This window comes from Melospiza melodia, chromosome 4, assembly GCF_035770615.1.
Source record: "Melospiza melodia melodia isolate bMelMel2 chromosome 4, bMelMel2.pri, whole genome shotgun sequence".
In the NCBI taxonomy this organism is placed as follows: domain Eukaryota; kingdom Metazoa; phylum Chordata; class Aves; order Passeriformes; family Passerellidae; genus Melospiza; species Melospiza melodia.
The window spans coordinates 91,171,166-91,189,768 of NC_086197.1; the positions used below are offsets into that span (position 1 = coordinate 91,171,166).

Consider the following 18,603-nt stretch of genomic DNA (forward strand, 5'->3'; position numbering starts at 1 on the left):
GTGCCTTCCAGGTTTCCTGTGCAGGGGTGGCACATCCACACAGCTGTGTTCATAGTGGTACCAGCAGGGAGGGGCAGTTCTGCTGGCCACAGATTCATTGTTACTGGAGTTAGATTCTGTACCTTCTGAGCAACAAGAGCACAGCATTAAAAATATTTGAACCCCCAGGTTGTTTTGTCCTAATTTCTTTCCTATACATTTTGGAAAAGCCTGAGAATTTAATACAGCATAACTCAATACTGAAATTGGTGTCATTCACCATTCTGCATTTCTTCTACTTGCTTCATTTCCCATTCTCTCCCAATAAAACAATGTGGTTATTTTGGTGGTGTTTGTTTTTTTTTCTTTGTTGTTGTTTTTGTTTTTTGCTTGGCTACCCAAATTGCCATTTGCTAATGTCTGACATGAAACCTACTAATTTCCCTTTTCTGGTGGAAAAGCTGTTTGTGTTGATGCATAGGTTATATATTACATCTGATGTGAAGGAATAAGACAGGTAAGTAATATCATCAAGTACTCCTCACATAGCAGGTGGAAATGTTTGGTGGTGTTTATTTATTTCACTGAGGTTTACAAGAGGGGCTGCCTAGGTACTATCTAGATTGAAACCAGGGTTTAAAGTTGATGCTGTATTTGAAAGACATTTTAATGGCCTTGGGGCAAAATGATTTGTGTTGTTTTGGCTAGCCCAAGGTTACAATGAAATATTGTCTTTATTACTTCTGTACCAGGGTTTCTCAGCCACTGTTGGGAATTAAAATGTGAGCGTTAAAGATTTACTACCTGGAGAAAAGCATTAAAGATGAAGAGCCTCAGGATTCAGATCCAGGGCAGGTGGCTGTGCCACCATCTTGCAGCCAAACGTGGGCCATTATGGAATTGGTCACTGCAAATAATAAATGCTGGATTACAGACAGACTCATCTTAATCCTGCTTATATTATTGTACACAGATAACACTTTTGTATGATTAAAAAGGTCCATTTTTTAATTAAACAACAAAGCATCTGTAGTTCCCAGGGCGGGGGGGGGGACTGAGAAGACCCCAGCACAGCAAAACAGTCCTGGCTGTTCCTCCAGTGGGTGAGGGACTGAAAAATAAAAGCAGATAAAAATAGAAAAGCCCGCCAGGAATTGTGAAAAACAGTTTTTTCCAAGCTAATTATTTTCCACCTGCATAGGTAAAGGCAGGCATTTGAAGGCATTTAAAGGCAGGCAATCTGTTTTACCAGTTTTCAGAAAAGAGAGACACCTCAGTGCAGAGCTGTCTTGAGAAAAATTATTTCACAGATTTTCTTGGTGCCAGAGAATTTCCCTAATGCAGCCAAGGAAAGGACTTTCATATCTGTATATTTAAGACAGCTCCTTTTACATTGGTTCTTGGGACCAATGTGTGTTTTCCACTGCCTCTAGACTGGACTGGCTGTAGGGATCTAAATAAAACTTCATGTATTTTCCTGCAGTATTTTAATACCTTTTCCAACACCTTATGGTGCTCATTTGCTTGATTATTGACCTTCATAGCTGGCTGCTAAACACAGTTACACAAAGCATCTCTTTCTATTTAGTGATATGTGTAAGTGTACCACTGAACTACTTTCACATGTTATCATTTATATTTTGCCCAGCTCCATTGAGAGGTCACCCTCTCTTAAGGGACCTCTGCATAATGTGACATTAACTCTTTAATGGCAATAATGCTGAATGGTAGAATGTGGGTACCCCAGTAGAAAATGCTCCCTGAACACGGGGGTTACTATTTTGTCAGACATCCAAGAGCAACTGCAAGTGTTTTGGGAGCATTAATGATGCTGCTATTTCAGTAGCTACAGTTCCTGGGTGTCCATTTCAGCCAGGTCTGGGCAAGTTTGCTAACTTTGCCTTCAGCAAGGTGTTTTGTTATGTGATGTTGGTGCACTTAAAAGCATGATTAATTTAGCATCGTGTAATTATTTCTTTGGCAACAGGCTTATTACCCAAGCACATACCTGCTGGTTGTATCTCAGAAAGAGACACTATAAATAGCTTTACATCAGAATAAATTGGACACTGGCATGAGGGAAATACAGCTTTCTGTTTGGCTTATTTTTCTCTCCTTAATGTTCTCAGCACCAAAAGCAATATGAATTGTGATCCGAGCTTGTTCATTAAAAGAGAACAAATTTGTGTGAGTGCAGGAAGCACATCAGATCTCTGAATATAAATAGACTAGGAGGAAGTTGAACCAGATAAGTATTTCCTCAGACTTCTCATCTACAGGAAATGAGCTGCATTAATTCATGAAAAGCACATTTGCTGTTATTGGGAATCCTGGCAGGAGGTGGATGGGAAGGGACCCGTGGGTGATCACCTGCTCCATGCTCCCACCAGCATCACACCTGGGCAAGGACAGCCTGCTCAGAGCCCCATCCTCCTCGGGTTTAGCCTCAGATTACCTTTTAGGACTTCATTTAGGAAGTTATTCTGATTGATTTTCTCAAGTGTATTTACTAATTATTCTTCTCCTCATCTTTTACAATTTTACAGTGGTGGCTTTTAGCCTGCTCGTCAATCCTTTAGTTTTATTTAGATGTAAATAACTACCCAGCATTTCTGAAATTGAACAACAGCCTAAATCTGCTAGTGGAACAAAAATTAGCTGCTCTCAGAAACCTGCAGAAAATAAATAGCTGAGACTTTATATTACAAAATTCATAATTCTCACTAATGCTAAAGTAGATGTGATTTTTATGAAAGGCAAGCACCATTGGCATTTGTTTCCTAGTGCCAGATATTTGTTTCAGATTGTTTATCAGAACACATACAAAACTACAGACAGTCAAAATCCTTTTCCCACAGGGGAAAGAAAAGCAGCCAGCAATAAAATTATTTGTTTCCATGAACAGATAGACAATGATTACAAAATACAATGCAGTTCTTACCGTTTTTAATTTGAATATTTTTTACACTCAAAATACCTCTTTGTATTCTGAATTCACTCTACAAATAAGGAAAAGCTGTTTAAAAAGTCTAAAGATCTAAAATGTCATCGTTAAAAATCATATTCATAACTAAATTCAAAGTTGTGACTTCAGAGAAAAAGAAAAGTGCTCTTGTGACCTTCTCTTGAGAAAATTTTCAGAAACAGAATGGAATGAACAGTGCATCAGATATTTTTCTATCAGTGCATCTTGTATATCCAGCACTAAATATTCTGTATTTTAAAATGGTATAAACCATCTTCTTCTTGATCAAAAGCCTATATAAACACACACCTAAAATTATCAGAACCCATGGACCCATTCATTATACCTAACTGTATGGTTCATTACTTTGGAAAAAATTATTAGCAAGCCAGCCAGATTTGACCACTAGTCATTTATATTATCCAGTTTGGCTTAATTCAAGTGATATCACAAAATTATAATCCTTAGCAAACACTAATCATTATTCATCCCATTAACAAAATTAATAAATGTAATCTTGTAGCATTAGATATAAGGGATTCTTCCCAGTGCCCTTTTTTTTTTCCAGATTGCACTCAGGAGTCTGAATGCTGTTGAACCCTTCTGAATTTGAGCCCTTCTGCACAATTTTTTATGAATCTTTCCAGTTCCCATTAGACTGACTCTCCTTAAAGGCAGCATTAGATATCTCATCTGCTTATCCACAGAAGCACTCACAGGAGCTATCAAGGAGTTGTCAAGAGGCAGAGGACATCACACTCTATAAGGAGCAAAATATTGCTTCCCTTGCAGATGGCACCCAGTTTTATCTCAGCAAAACACCAGCTCTGATCAATGTTGTTAAGAGATCTTAGAGACCAACAGCTGCATGGCTTGGGTTTCTGTAAATCTGACACAGCTGGAGGCAAAGCCGTAGTGAGAATTAATTTTGCCTGCCATTGTCAGCCTGGATGCAAATAACTGAATATCTGGATACAAGCAGCTGATATGTGGTGCCTTCATAACATCTCTCCTGAAATACTACACTCTCAGAGCTGCTCCCTTCATGGCACTTAAAAAAATAAGGTAGCTAAAATATTCACCAGTATTTTAGATGGCCAAAATCACCTTAAGAAGACCTATAATTAAAAAATACAAAAAACCCATGACTATTTCAGTTGGATAGGCTGAAAGTGGTCAGTGCTTGTCAGGTCCTGGCTATGCGTTACCTGTCCTGTGAAACAAGAAGCAAAAAAATTGAGAAACAGATTTTTGTTTCACTTTTCTATTCTTTCCTATTTAGCTAAGCAGAATTAACAAAGCAGTCATCAGGACATATTTAGCAATCCCATAGTCTGCCAGTCAAAACCCTCTTCTATTAGCATCAGTGCCTGGACTCAACTATAAGAAAATTTTGTTTTATTGAAATTTGGCTTAGGAAAAAAATCCAAACATGTGAAGCACCAGGCAAATAAATTAGTGTTTCAGAATATTCAGTATATGGAAATGGCTGGGTTTTATAACAGAAGCTGCTCATAGTTTTTGATAACAGACAAAATTGCTGTTTGAGCTTCAAATGTATCATTTAAAATTAAATCCATGAAGGTTGTCTCTACTCTAGCTTTTCTCTGGAAGTTTTGGAAGTCTGTGAACATCAGATTAAAGTCTATCAAAAGGAGTAAAATAACTCCAAAGGAAGAAAATACTTTGTTCCTGAAACACTAGGACAATCTTGCCTTGTATATATGTGAAGAAAAAATTTGACTATTTATTGGGGGATGGTTTGGGGTGCCCCCTGTTCCCAATAGGTAATTACACACGCAAGCCCTTAACATTGAAAGTATAATCCTAACTCTTAGCCAGATTTATCTAGCAATAACCTCACCAAGGCATCAATCTTGCTGTGACATACTCATCTTAAGGAATAAACAGCATTTTTTCTCTAATGCAGTAGCTTACTAACACAGACTTGTTTACAGTAATGATTGTGCAGGTTTTGCTACTCATTTTCAGGGCTAATTCAAATCCTGGGCTTTCCTGATTGAAAGCAAACCAAACCTAATCTCATTCAAAAGGTTTTATGTACAACTTTTCCTTCAGAGGACAGGAAGGTGTGAATATTTATGGCATGATATCCTGCTCCTGCTTCTGTGCTCAGAGCTGACAAACTGTTTATTGCCATCTCTGGGAGCTGTGGGAAGGACACCTCCCTCCTGAGCTGAATTGGCCCCAATTCCTGTGATGTTATTACTTGAGTCCTGATCATATTTTTGTTCAGAAAGTCAGAATACAGCTTTGCTGGTCGAGGTAGAGGCAAGCATCCAAAAAGCAGATTTCTATTTTAAATAATCCTAGTTTAGGATTACTGAAACAAGAGTGATAGGGACTAACAGCCATAGCACTAAGTAATAGTAATATTGAAAGTAATATTGAAAATGATATTGAAAGGAGGCAGGACTCACAAGACCATCTCAGTAAGCCCTGTCCTGTAGTGCAATTGCATGTTCACCCTCCTCCCTTTTCTTGGGGAGAAATTCCTAATGTAAACTAGGATGTGTATTAGTTTTGTAAAAGGTTCAAGTACCAGATCAATAATTTTTAATTTTTTTGTCAGTTTAAGTTTTGGAGAATTAGATAGGTACATGAAAAATGATCTCAACATCTTATTATTTTGAGTCAAGAACATACAAAAAGAGGCTTTAAACACTGATAAAAACACATTTGTCATCACAGTCAGTGATTGCTTCTTGAAGACTTTCCCAAACTATCTTTAATCTTAATACAATCCACCCTGATGGTTAAAATAATAATAAACCCCAGCATTTGTCTCTCCTTTTCTTATTGTCTCCACTACTCTTTTTCCAGTATCAAAAGTGAAATACCACACCTACCTTGCAAAGCCATCTCTGAGTGGCCCCATTTCTTTTAAGCAACAGCTTAAAAGTCCTCATTGCATAGTTGAGGGTGTTCAGATCTAGCAGACAACATTTTTCACATTGATTGTGCAGCAAATCTGGCCCTTTCCCATTTTTAAGCAGGACATTTCAACTTCACTTTGTTAAAAGCGCTGTACCAAAAGTTGATTGTAACACTAACTGGAATGGCACATGTTATAAAGTCTATATTGCTGCTTATTTTTACTGTTTATGTTATTTTAATTTCTGCTGACATAAAACTCAATATGTTGCTGTTTTACCTCACAGCCTCTGACTGGCCAAAGACATCAAGCTGGCTGTAGTTCCCTGATTTTTGAACTGGATTCCTCTAAAATAAAATGAACAAATGTGATTAAGGGTTGGAACTCCTAAATTCCACAGAAGTAGGAAGTGGCAGCAGATGTTGCTCAGTAAAGTAGACCATCCCAGCAGATGGGCAAATATGAAACGCAAAGGCTTTTCCTGACATCATTTGGTTTTAATATGATAGAAATAAAATGCCTTGTCAGTAAAATATAACCAGACAGTTGCTTTGTAGTCATTTTGGATACATGGCTGGTAATTCAAAGTCCTGCTGCCTTTGCAATATTAATTATTCTGTGCCTCTTTACAGCAAGAATACGTGTCAGACCAGCTGAACACGCCACATGCAGCTGTAGTGGCGAGGAAGTATCTGTTACTCCATTTGCAATTTAACATTAGTGAAAGACACAGGAAAACAACTTGGATAATTCCCAGGAATCTAGTTGTATCAGAGAACATTTTAGACACAGGACTTCACCCCATGTTTTGGAATAGCTTTTCCCCTGTATAGGTTTGTGGTGTGTGTCTCAGAGTAGAAAAGCAGCTCTGTAGGGCTGAGAGCTGTGAATGTGAACTGCCTCAGGGGAGTTGGGGCTGCAAGCTTTGTGCTTAATGACATATGTTCCCATTAAAATGTGTAAGTTGTTCTCTTGTACAAGTGGTTAACACCTTTTTAATCAGGCCATTTATTTCTTTTACAAAAATAAGCACCCCGGGTTGCAAAATGATACTATTTTACTGTCAGCAGCGTGTATATACATTTATACATATATTAAAATATGTATTTACACAACTTTCAGTGTGATTGAATGAATCTGAGACACACATTAGTATAACATACTACTTGTGGCACAGATAATACATATTTGTAGTGTGAGCAAAGCTGTGGTACTCACTCAGTAGTATCCTGATGGCATCAGAGATGCTGTTTCATAGAGAGCTGCTTCTCTTAAAAATGGCAAGTACATGATGTCTGCTGCTTTCAATCTCACCTGCTTATGACATTGTGTCTTTGGAGCAAAGGCTAGGATGTGTCTGTTTCACTGAGCATCACATTTTCTGAGATGGATGAATTATCTGGTGTCTGAGGAAAAATAGCATTTTTAGTGTGTTTAATTACAGCCCAGGTTGTTTATCTTGTTTTCTGGGATGAACTTCTCAATCTTGTTTTCATCTTATTTTGACTGCCCCATGTATTAATTGTTAAGCTCATCTTTTGTGACAACACCCAGAAGGCACCCTTTTATAAATCAAAAGTAAATATATTACCCTACCTTGCAGGGGTGCCATAAGGCTTAATTAGTTCATTTTTGTAAAGTGTTCTGATATTCCCAGATCAGCATCAAGTGTTTGTTATTAATTATAGGATCTAGGGAGTATACTGGATGATTTCTTAATTTAATTTCCTCCAGGCAACCTTAAAATAACTAATTTTGTAATATCTTTTTTCTTTTAAATACCTAAATCACATTTGCTCTGGGCTCAAATAATTCTGTATATATTTTCCTCTCGCTGTATTTTTATTTCTAGACTTTATTTATACAGTAATATGAAAAACAGTCTTTTACTATTTTCCCTGTGAATTCTGCTACGTGGATTATTCTCGATTAAGAAGGTTTTGTTTAAACATTAGCTGGTGGGTTTTTTCCTGCAGTTGGGGGTGTTAAGTAATTTACTTGGCTTCCCCTGGGAAATTTGCAGAGATTACATGGCACTGCTGTGATTTATCATTTCTACTTTATTTCTGACTCATAAAGCATGCATTATTTTGTGTTTACTTTCAGCAACAGATCACAGGAAATTTCATCATCAATCAAAGCACTTTAAAATGGGCAGAAGTGATAAGGTGACAAAGGCACAGTCAGCAACTGTGGTTATTGGAGAATCATTTCTGCTTCATTGTGTGGTAACACTCCTCATTTCATTGCTTCCCCAGGATCGGGCTCGTGTCGCTTCAGTTACTCAGATCCCAGCATCACGGTGTCCTACAGCAAGAACAGCTCTGCAGATTGGACTCAGCTGGAGAAAATTAGGTTGGTTACAGCTCTTTAGTAATTTTCATGTTTTCCAGCTGAGCAGGTGGTGTTTAAACCTGGCTCTTTCAAAACTTATTTGTTAACTTTTCAGTTCTGCTTGTTCATACAAAAGATGAGGGGTGAAATTCCTGGCTAATTGCAGAACTGCCACCAGGTTTGGTAAATCACAAATTCATCCATTGGCTACATGGGAAGTGAGCAAGAGAATCATTCACACTTAAAATCCAACTCCAATAACCAGCAGGATCAAGTGCCTGAAAAAACAAAACTTTGATGACTTTTTGCATTTTAGCACCATTTTTAATATCAGCAAGGGACATATTTTATAATATTTCAAGTTTCTACTTTGGAAGATTAAAATGTTCAATAAAAACATTTTATAGTTTGATATGAACATTTGATTCTTAACACGCTTGTGATAACAAGATTATGACAAATAGTGCCTTGCTTTTAAACCAACTGGCATATATGAAAATGCAAAGGATTATGAATGGAAAATTTAAATCTTTTTATCACAATATCCACACCTTTAAAGAGAGCCAGTGTCAAAGATGGATTTTTCTAAGACAGCATATCTTATTAAGTAATAGTAGGAAAGGCATTTTGTGCAACAGCATAGAAACATAATTATGCAACTGGGGAAGAAAAAGCTGTTATTTATATATAATGTACTCATGGCATCTCAGTGTGCCTTCCTGCATCCCTTCAGTGTCACTGCTGTACAACTGACTTGCTTGAGCCTGTTTTCAGTCCTTTGAGGCAAATTACAGAGCAAAAGGATCCTTAATTTCTGATGAAGAAGCAAAACTCTAGCTGGAAGGTTGTGTATTTCAGTATCTCATCCTCCAACTCCTTGAGGGAGTGGAACTACAATTTCATTGAAAAAAACCCGTAAACTTTAGTAAAACAAGTGGTGCTAATTCTTATCTCAGAAAAATATAAAGCAAGAGTCATTCACTGCAGGCACTGGAGTTGCCTCAGAGTAACCACACAACGCATTCCATTTTTCTCACATTGATGCAAAATTACACACCTAGTCCATAACATCAGCTCAGTTGCTCTCATAGCTCTGCAAGCCGGCAAACTTGAGAGTTGTGAGGATGCAAACAGAAACCCTTGAGACCAAATTTTTTTCTGAAGTTAATGTGCATGCAGTTTGACCTCTCTTTCCTCAACTTTGTTCCCGGAGCCAGCAGTAGAAAATAGGTCAATAGAGCAATGTCGTGCGAAGGGGAGAGGATGAATTATGGAAGGATGCTCGTTGCTCCTGTGCTCCCTGTGAATTGCAGCGTTATTTGAATGTGCCTCAGCAGATTGCACACGCAGCTCCAGGGAACACTGGGAGAACTGGGAGGAGACGGGACAGGAGAATGAAGGGGAGGTGTTGTATTTTGTGGGTGGGATGTCAGCTCTGGGCTCCTGGGAGGGAGGGCAGAGATCCCTGGGGAGGGCAGTGCTGTGTGTGGGCTCTGGGAGCAGGGACAGCGCCTCAGAGCAGCGCTGCACTGCAGGGTGACAGACACAATGTTCAGCAAGGGCAGGGAGATCTGTGAGGGCACAGTCTGGGTGTGAATATGGGACAAATACAGCTGCATTTCAGCATTTTGCTTTGCTTTTAAAAGAGGTGTTCCTCTATTTTCTGCTACAAAAGGAAGCTATTGGTGCCCTTTTTCACTAAAGGCTCTGGATTGTCTCTGACAAACTATTCACCCTTAAAAGCATCACTACCAAGGCAAATAGAACATTGAGTAGCTGACATCTTGCAAGCCTCATTTTTGTAACTCTTTGCAGCCTGAGGTTTGAACAGAGCTGATTCACTTGCTGGCTGTTTGTTGAGGTTTAACCCCACCCAGCAGCCAAGCCCCACACAGACTCTCTCACTCCCCCACCAGCAGGACTGGGAAGGGAACTGGAGTGCTAAAAAATAGAATTCATGAGTTGAGATAGAGACACTTTAATAGGGAAAGCAAAAGTTGTGCAGACAAGCAAAGCAAAGCAAGGAATCATTTCACTGCTTCCCGTGGGCAGGCAGGAGTTCAGCCACCTCCAGGAGAGCAGGGCCCCATCACGTGTGATGGTGACCTGGGGGACAAGCACCCTCACTCAAAACATTCCCCCTCCCTCCTTCTTTCCCCACTTTATACACTGAGCATGGTGTCACATGGTCTGGAATATCCCTGTGGCCAGTTGAGGTCACCTCCCCCAGCCTCCCATCATCCCCAACTTCTTCTGGGTGAACCTCAATCCTTTCCCTGCTCTCTGAAGAGCTCAAGGCCTTGATCATTGCCCACTAGTAATGCTCCACGTCTGACTCTCCACCCCTCATTCTGTATTTTCAGCAACAAGACAGAGGACAAATGGATTGTTTCTTCTGTATTGTTCTTGAAGCAGAACATGGAAAGAAGGACAACCTGGCCCTCCCCATGCACAGAACTATCCTGACAGCAGGGGTATGGGATTGGAAAGATGTGTTTGTCAGAGAAAATTCCTAGCTTTTCTCTCCAGCCATTCTGCTCCATGCAAATCTTAAGAGACTGAGACATCAGAAATCATCAGATTATTTTGATGAAGCGAAAAATCAAATTTTGTGAGACCAGTTTTTCTAATGAGCTTCCCTAACATTTTCTTTTGGCCATACCTGCAAAATAGCTGACAATTCCCAGTCACCATCTGTGACCAGCACTGAGCATGGATGTGGTCCTGCTCTCTCCTATCCTCCTGCTCTCCCAACACCTGCAGTGATCTGTGGTTTATTGCCTTATCTTGCACTCTCTCTGAAGCCAGGCTGCCTGTTTGGGCTGGATGTGCCCTGCCTGGCACAGTGGGACTCTGCCTCGGGGCACATATTTTCTGATCTCCACAGAAGCTTTATCAGCATACCAGGGATGTTAGCACAAGCATGTCACACCTAGAAAATGTGTTAATTGAGGGAAAAGTGTTCCTGACTATGGCTTAAAATTGGTCTAATTCCCTATCCTTGTTTTTCAGTGCCCCTTCCAACATCAGCACAATCATCCACATCTTGTACCTTCCTGAAGATGCTAAAGGGGAGAATGTCCATTTTCAGTGGAAACAGGATTATGTTCTTGCTGGTGATGTGTATGAAGCCTGTTGGGCATTGGACAACGTCCTGATCATAAATGCTGCTCACAGAAAAGTTGTGTTAGAAGATAATCTGGATCCTGTGGATACTGGCAACTGGCTTTTCTTTCCTGGGGCCACAGTTAAGGTCTGTCTGATTTTCCATGGCTTAATGTTGTTATTACTCTTGTAAGTAGAAGACAGTAACACCTAACCAAACTGTGATCATAAGAGTGTTCAGGCAACTCCATCTGCTTCTAGCATTGGACTCCTTTTAGCTTTGTTTTTACCCTTTCTCTATCCCATTGGGGCCCTCCAAAACAATGCAACTTTTCTGCCATGACCAAAACCAAACGTCATTTATACTGTCATGTCAAAGATCATGAAACAGAAAATGAAAAACAGCTTCCTTTCAGCAAAACAGTGCAATATTTTTGAAACTAATTCAAAAATAATAATTCAAGTCTTTCTGTTAGATATTTTACATACCTGCTTTTTAACTTGATCTTGTTCAGCTACAGCTACTCACTTCACAAATCATCCCAAAAAAGTAAGGTTTCCTGCTTTTTCTGTCTGTGAATATCCCATCCCCATTGCAGCACAAATTTGGGTAGTGGCTGCTCCTTAAGATTCTCTTTTTCAGTATGATCCTGTCTTGCTATTTGAGACGCAGCAAGACATTCTACCTTGAGAAAAACTCTAAAGATCCCAACAAGATCCCTGTGCACAGAGTACCGTCACATGCAGATTTTTTCAGTATTTGTATAACAGTTGGATCCTTGCTGTCTATGTTTCAAAGCAGACAGAAGTTCAACAGCTGATGACTTTCTGGTTTCATCCTGTTTTCATTCACAAAAGCAGTTTTGATGTCAGGGTTCATTTATGATGCTGTTAATGGTTTTGGCAATTGCACAGGAAACAGATGTTGAATACAGAGGGCAGTAAGAGTTTGGTTTCGGCCTCATCCTTTTCCCACAGAACCTGATACAAATGGCTTCAAATTAACAGTTTAAGACATAAATATTCCCACTAATCTACTAATCATAGTGCCATCTTATTAACTCTTTTTTTTTTACTTCAGCAGGGTCATTTAAACTACATTGGCAAAGTTTTTACACAAGGTTTTAGAATCAAATAACATCCAATCGCATAGTATTTAATGAATATTATGTGATTGGTTAACACTTGTTGTTTTGCCAGTTTTATCTCTGGATTTTGAAATCCAGCCCACAGATGTGAAGGTGTGAAAGAAAAGCAAGGGTTAATGTACCACGGGCACTGTTACTTTTCTCAGTTGTCCAAGCCTAAACACTGCTTGCTCTTTCTGAAACATGTATGAACAACATGTAAATTTCAACAAATAACTGTCTTCTTTTGTTACTGTTTATATGATTTTTTGTTGTTGTTGTTGTTGTTGTTGGTCGGGGAGGTTATTTTGGGGTTTGTTTAGTTAAACCCAGCTAGTTTGTGCCAATACACAGCTAGGCATTTATGAAAGACAAAGGACCTAAACCTGGAGATCACTGAGAGTTTCTAGACAGAAATCCCATCAAGGTCAAGCCTTTTATGTGACATGAGTGAGGTTTCACCAACCTGACATTCCTCCAAGCTCATCTTCTGTTTCAGGTACAAGTGAAATGTGCAAATGCCTGTTTCCAGCTGACCTCTGCCTCTGTGTAGCCACTTACACCAGGCTGAGGCTGTGTGTGTGTAGGCACCCTGGATTAAGGCTATGTTTGAGGCAGGCCTTTAATTCTTCATGGGACCCTGCAGTGTGTCTGTATTGTCACCAGAGCACTCCTTCACTCTTTTCATTTTTAGCTCTTGCTGCAGTCTTCCTCAGATTTTCAGGAACAATCTTGCCAAATATAATTTGAACAGATTTTGCAATGTGAATTTCATGTTATGTCAAATGTAAGACTATAAATTGGGTCAAGATTTACATCAGATCAGCATAAAACCTGTCGTACCATTCTAACACCAAGAACAAATTTTTTTACTTTTTTTTTTTGCTTTTTATATTTGGAATATTATATACGTTTTACAAAATCTTTTATTGTTTTCTTTAAAACACCTCTAATCTCAGTTCATCACAAACATAATATTTTATATAAGTAGAAAGGTAAGAATCTTTGTAGATTGTGCTAATGACATTAAGTAAGGCATAGAGGAAGGCTTTAGGAGATTTCTCTATCATTGCCAAAGTCACTGGCACACAGAATAATATTTGAGAAACCCAAGCAGTGTTACAGGGGTAGCTTCCATCACAGATGATTCTAGTTCCCTTTTTTCTACAAGTCTTTTTGCTTCCCAGACAACAGGAACTTGCTAAATAGTCCTGATCCTTGTTCACAAAGTCTGTACAGCAATTTAATTTTTTTTCTATACATTTTTACTGAGGGATCAGCAAAGTGTGGTCTCATAGCTGCCTGCAGCTTCCCCATGGAAGCAAAGGGGCAGGCACCAATCTCCTCTCTGGTGGCCAGGGATAAGGTCTGAGGGAATGACAAGAAGCAGTGTCAGGGGAGATGCAGGCTGGCTGTGAGGAAAAGGTTCTTCCCCAGAGGGTGTTTGGGCTCTGAAGAGGCTCCCCAGGGCGGGGTCACAGCCCCTGCCTGACACAGCTCAATGCTGGAACAATCCTCTCAGGCATGTGGTGAAATCCTTGGGATGTCCTGGGCAGGCCAAGAGTTGGACTCTGATAATCTCAGTAAGCACCACACAACTCAGGATATTCTGTGATTCTGTGCAGTTTCATTGCTGCCTCCTGCTGCCTTTTCTAACTCTCACCTATGTGCCTGAAGTTCCCATACTCACTGTCACAATGCTGAACTTCATTCCAGTCTCACAAGACCTTTTCTCTGATGCCCAAGCCTGTTTGTGCCATACAAGTTTCAATTCATATCCTTCCAACCCCTCTCAATTTATATTTTAGAAAAACTAGCCTTAAAAATATTTCTTGAGGATCTAACATGTAAGATTAGGTCATTAGACCCTCTCTGTCCTTGACAGCAAATGACGCAGCAGAGTGTGCATCCACAGGCAGATGCTCTCCTCACAGAGGAGTGGTGTCATCCTTGCTGCCTGCTGAGTCCCTGGCTCATCTTTGAGGGTACATCCCTTGAAGATAACACCATTGGAGTGGACAGTGAGAGTATTACTGAGAAATTTGCAGCAATGTGTTCACTCACTCCAGTCTGGTGGGTTTGGATGCTGTGTTCTCAATAAACACTGTGGGAACTTTCCTGTGCCCAGCTTGAGAAGCAGTTTCTCCTCCTCTCCCAGTCTGCCTGAGCTTGGCCCAGGGATTTCCTTGCATTTCCTGCTGCCCTCAGGAGCAGTTTGGAAGCTCCTTTGGAAGCACATGGCTGGTTGCAGACACAGCTGGACCTGGCTACTGAGACAGGATGCAAGCTGAGAGATAATCCATTGAGCTTGTGTGTCTTGGTTCCAAAGAAGACAGCAAAAGGCAAGAGAGAGGCTGTTAGCAAGGCCAAGCAACCCTTAGGAGATTAATTGGATCCACTGAATGTGTTTATCTGTGTCGGGCTGTGTGGAAGGGTGTTGAACAGGATAAATTCCTGACTGGGCTTCAAGATTTCCAGTGACAGCTCTGAGCATGAGCATGGCCTCACAACTGAGCATGGTCAGGATGATGCTCTGGTGGTTGAGATTGCTGAAATGAATGGAAGAATGCTGTACTTCTGTCAAAAATGCTCCTTGGAGCTCTACTCCTGTGTAACAGAAAACCAATTTCAGCTTTCATTGGGCACTTGATATTGTCTGTTTGACCAGAAATTGCTGAGCTTTGAGGTACAACATTTAGAAATTCTTTTGTTTTCTCTGATTGTCCTAGTCCAAAATTGGTCGTCCAAACTCTAAAACTAATTTTAAGAAGGGAGACAACCTTAGTAGCCTTCGAGTTTTTGTTTCTGCAATGTTTGATTGTACAGCAATAACATTGAGACCAAACCACCTGTCTCTGGAATTTTTCCACACTGGGAAAGAGCAGAATGGATCATTTCAGACACCAGAGGGACAATGTATCTGGTGGTGGTGTGTTAACCCAGTGACACTTTTCATCTTTGAGAAGAATCAAGTTACAGAATTGCTGTCTCACAGTATTTGCAGCCACTCTTCCTTTGGGGGCTGGAGGTTGCCATCCAGCTGGACAGCTTGGTTTGTTTGGTCTGCAGGGTTTGGGGACTACACCTGAGGCTGATTGTTGGTGCTGAGCTCTGTGTGTGCAGCCTGGCTTGGGATGGGGCAATGGGGGCAGGTGTGTGCCAGCCTCACTGAGCACGTTGTGTTTAGCACTGGGGAATGGTAACTGATCCGTGTTATTTACTACTGTGGGCATGACCAACAAACCCTGAAAATATTCCAATCCCAGTATCCTGATTCAGTAGGCCCTTTAAATAACAGGTCATCACCGTTCAGTTCCTTTTCATTTCCCAGATATGCATGCCAGTGTAGCAGAAGGGAAAGTTGCATTACAAAAGAGTCACTCACACTCAGAAAATATGCTGAAAATACTGTATGTAAAACACTGTGACCTTTTACCACACCCTGAGCAGAGCAGGGCTGTGCACATCCCTGACCTGCAAGTCCTTCCTGAACCTGCATTGTTCTGTGTTTCTGAGAAGAGAAGACATGCACACAGCCCTGGGAATCTGGCAAAAAGGAAGACTGATTTAGCTGTTTGATCCTCCCTCATTCCAGAGAATATTTACAAATGTCTGAATACTCTGTTAATTAATGAAATGGCTTTGGATAGTCTTCTTAAACAAACATCCTGATCCATATATGTATCTTTTGGGTTCGTTTGTGCTAAAATAAACAAGATTTTTTTTTTCCTTTTGCTTTTAAATTCTTGCTTTAAAAAGTGTTCAGGTCTCCATATTCTAAATCAGTTGGAATGTATTTGTTTGAAGGACAAGAGGTGATATTCTATATATGCCAGTGTGAAAATGTCAGACTGAAATTGCTATGACCTTATATTGGTCAAAATTACAAAGAGATAGATTCTTCTGACAAGATTCCTTTGTTTTTTGGATAAGATTTATCAAGGCAGCATTTGTTCTGTGGGCCAAACCCAGCCTTCTAGCCAGCTGCTTTGCCTCGCAGGAGCCCTTATCCGCCACATCTTCCTGGGAAGAGATGGGCAGACTTCCTGCTGCACCTCATCTGAGAGACATTCCTGCTTCTCTGTGGGTGGGACGAGGAGTGTGAGAGGGGAGGAGAGTTGAAGAAAGCAGTGCAGGGTGCACAAAACCTGTCTACCAGCTGCCTTTAGATTGTGGCCATTCTGAGCTGTGCCCATGAGGAGGCATTTGTGTCCCAGCCCATGGGTGGAATTGCTCTTGCCTTTTTTTTATTCCCTATTAAACAGACTTGTAATTAAAATAAGAATACTTAGATACAATGCCTAGTAGTTCATTAGAGCTGGCAGGTGGTTGGCTGTAGTGCTGTGAGTCATTTGGGCAGCTGAGAGTTGATGTTGGGCAGCAAGGCTGAGCCCACACCTTTCTCCATGCCAGTTCCCTGTGGCTTGGAAGTGTTGAGAGGGATGGCAGGGAGCCAGCATCAGCTCTGAGCTGGTGTCCAAGCACAGGGGGTCTTCCTGCCTCCTAGAAGGAAAGAATTTGATCTTCACAGGTCACTGTGAGATGCACGTCAATAAAAATAACAAGAATTGACCCATTAGATGCCAAAGAGTAGAAACCACTTTGCTTGATTCTTTCTCACTCTGATTTTACAGTGGTGTAAATGCACACCATTGCTTTCAGAAGAGCAGGTAATGCTCAGGGCAGAGTGCTCCAAACATCAGTAGTTCCCAGGGCATGGAGGAATAGCTCAGATCATGCCAGTTAAATGACTCATTAAGGAAATCGGTCATCGCCGGAGCAATCAATGTTGTACAAACATCATGAAATGTCCTAGAAAACCAAGAACCACACAAATCATATGAATCACTCATAAACAGGCAAAGTGCTTGGAGCATTAGCCTTTGAATAACAGTCTACAATCGGAAATGATGAGTGCAAACACACTTTATGAAATGTTTCTTGCTGCATCACAGGACGAGTTTCATCCCATTGTTTTGGAAAGGGAAGGTGCCCTATAACCCTCTGTGCTCCTGCCTGCTTGTGCAGCCAAGGTTTTTGTTCCATAGCCTACGTTAAATAATGTAAAAATGTAACACATAGGAAAGACTAAAGCTCTGTTTTTCTCATGGGAAGGTATTCTAATCACATTGTGTTCTTTACTTTGGTCAAAGAAGGAATTTCAGGCCAGGAGCATTAGCAGCCAAATTCACAGAATTTAGAATTTGAAGTTGTCCCTAAATTCTGTAACTGCATCTTTGCTGACTGACACATTGCATACAAAGTATGATTTTATCAGGACTTAATCTAGCCTTGTACCTGCTATCGTGTCAAAATTTTAAAATTTCTAAAACCTGCATGACTCATTTCCAGAAAGACACAATATCTAATTTACAGCTCCATTGACAATGCTGCTTCAATTAATTTTCTTCATCTTTCTTCTTGTTCCTCTGCTTCTCATATCTCATCTGTTTGCATTGCCTAGATTTTAATTAAAAAACCTCTCCTCTCTAAGGAGCAATCTGAAGTGGCAAAAATAATCACTTAAAATATTGCAGTCATTAAAAAATTGGCTGCGGTCAACGCCGCGCATTTTCAATTTGCCGACAAACGATATTTTCGTTTCTTTTTAAAGTGCATTTTGTATTTGAACAGCATACGCCAGCCAGCCTGGCTATCAGAGATGCTCCTCCAGCTGGGTGGGCTGCGTGACAACTCCTTAATGGGGGAAATTGATGGCCCTCTGCTTGTGTAGAGGTGAAGGCATACTGGGCAGATTTCTTTCCATCTGCCGTCAGCCCTTTGCAAGCTGGCACTGCCCAAATGCCCAACACATTCATTCCAATGCAAGAAATGTCGCCAAAAAATAAATTGTGAGGCTACAGCTGTCTGAAAGAATCATCAGGGCCATTAGGCCCAGGGGAGATAATATGAAGAAGAGCATTGGTGTTCGTCACTGATAAAAAGCTAATTAAATGATGGTAAAGATGACTGTGAGTGCTTTAAAGGCACAGAGGTGAACAACATTTTCATGGGAGCGCAGGAATGAACCTCAGGAAGATGATATGCAAGACCTCAGCCAAAAATCTGTTACACTGAGGAATTTCACACTAGTGTTTCCTGTTGATGCTTTGCCGAATGGCACAGTTGTATCATTTAGTTGCCCTCTGTTCCACTCTCCAAGTAAGAAATCCCATACTGTAAAGCCAAGAGGTATT

At 40.4% G+C, this 18,603-nt stretch overlaps 1 protein-coding gene across 2 annotated transcripts in view; it reads left to right on the forward strand.

The window, feature by feature from the left end:
• RELN (reelin) overlaps positions 1-18,603 on the forward strand; it is a 283,671-nt gene that overhangs the window by 139,519 nt on the left and 125,549 nt on the right. For both annotated transcript variants that reach the window (XM_063155547.1, XM_063155546.1), the window contains exons 9-10: positions 8,099-8,195; positions 11,187-11,427. In XM_063155547.1, the coding sequence (XP_063011617.1) occupies positions 8,099-8,195; positions 11,187-11,427 (338 nt within the window). The remainder of the gene's footprint in view (positions 1-8,098; positions 8,196-11,186; positions 11,428-18,603) is intronic.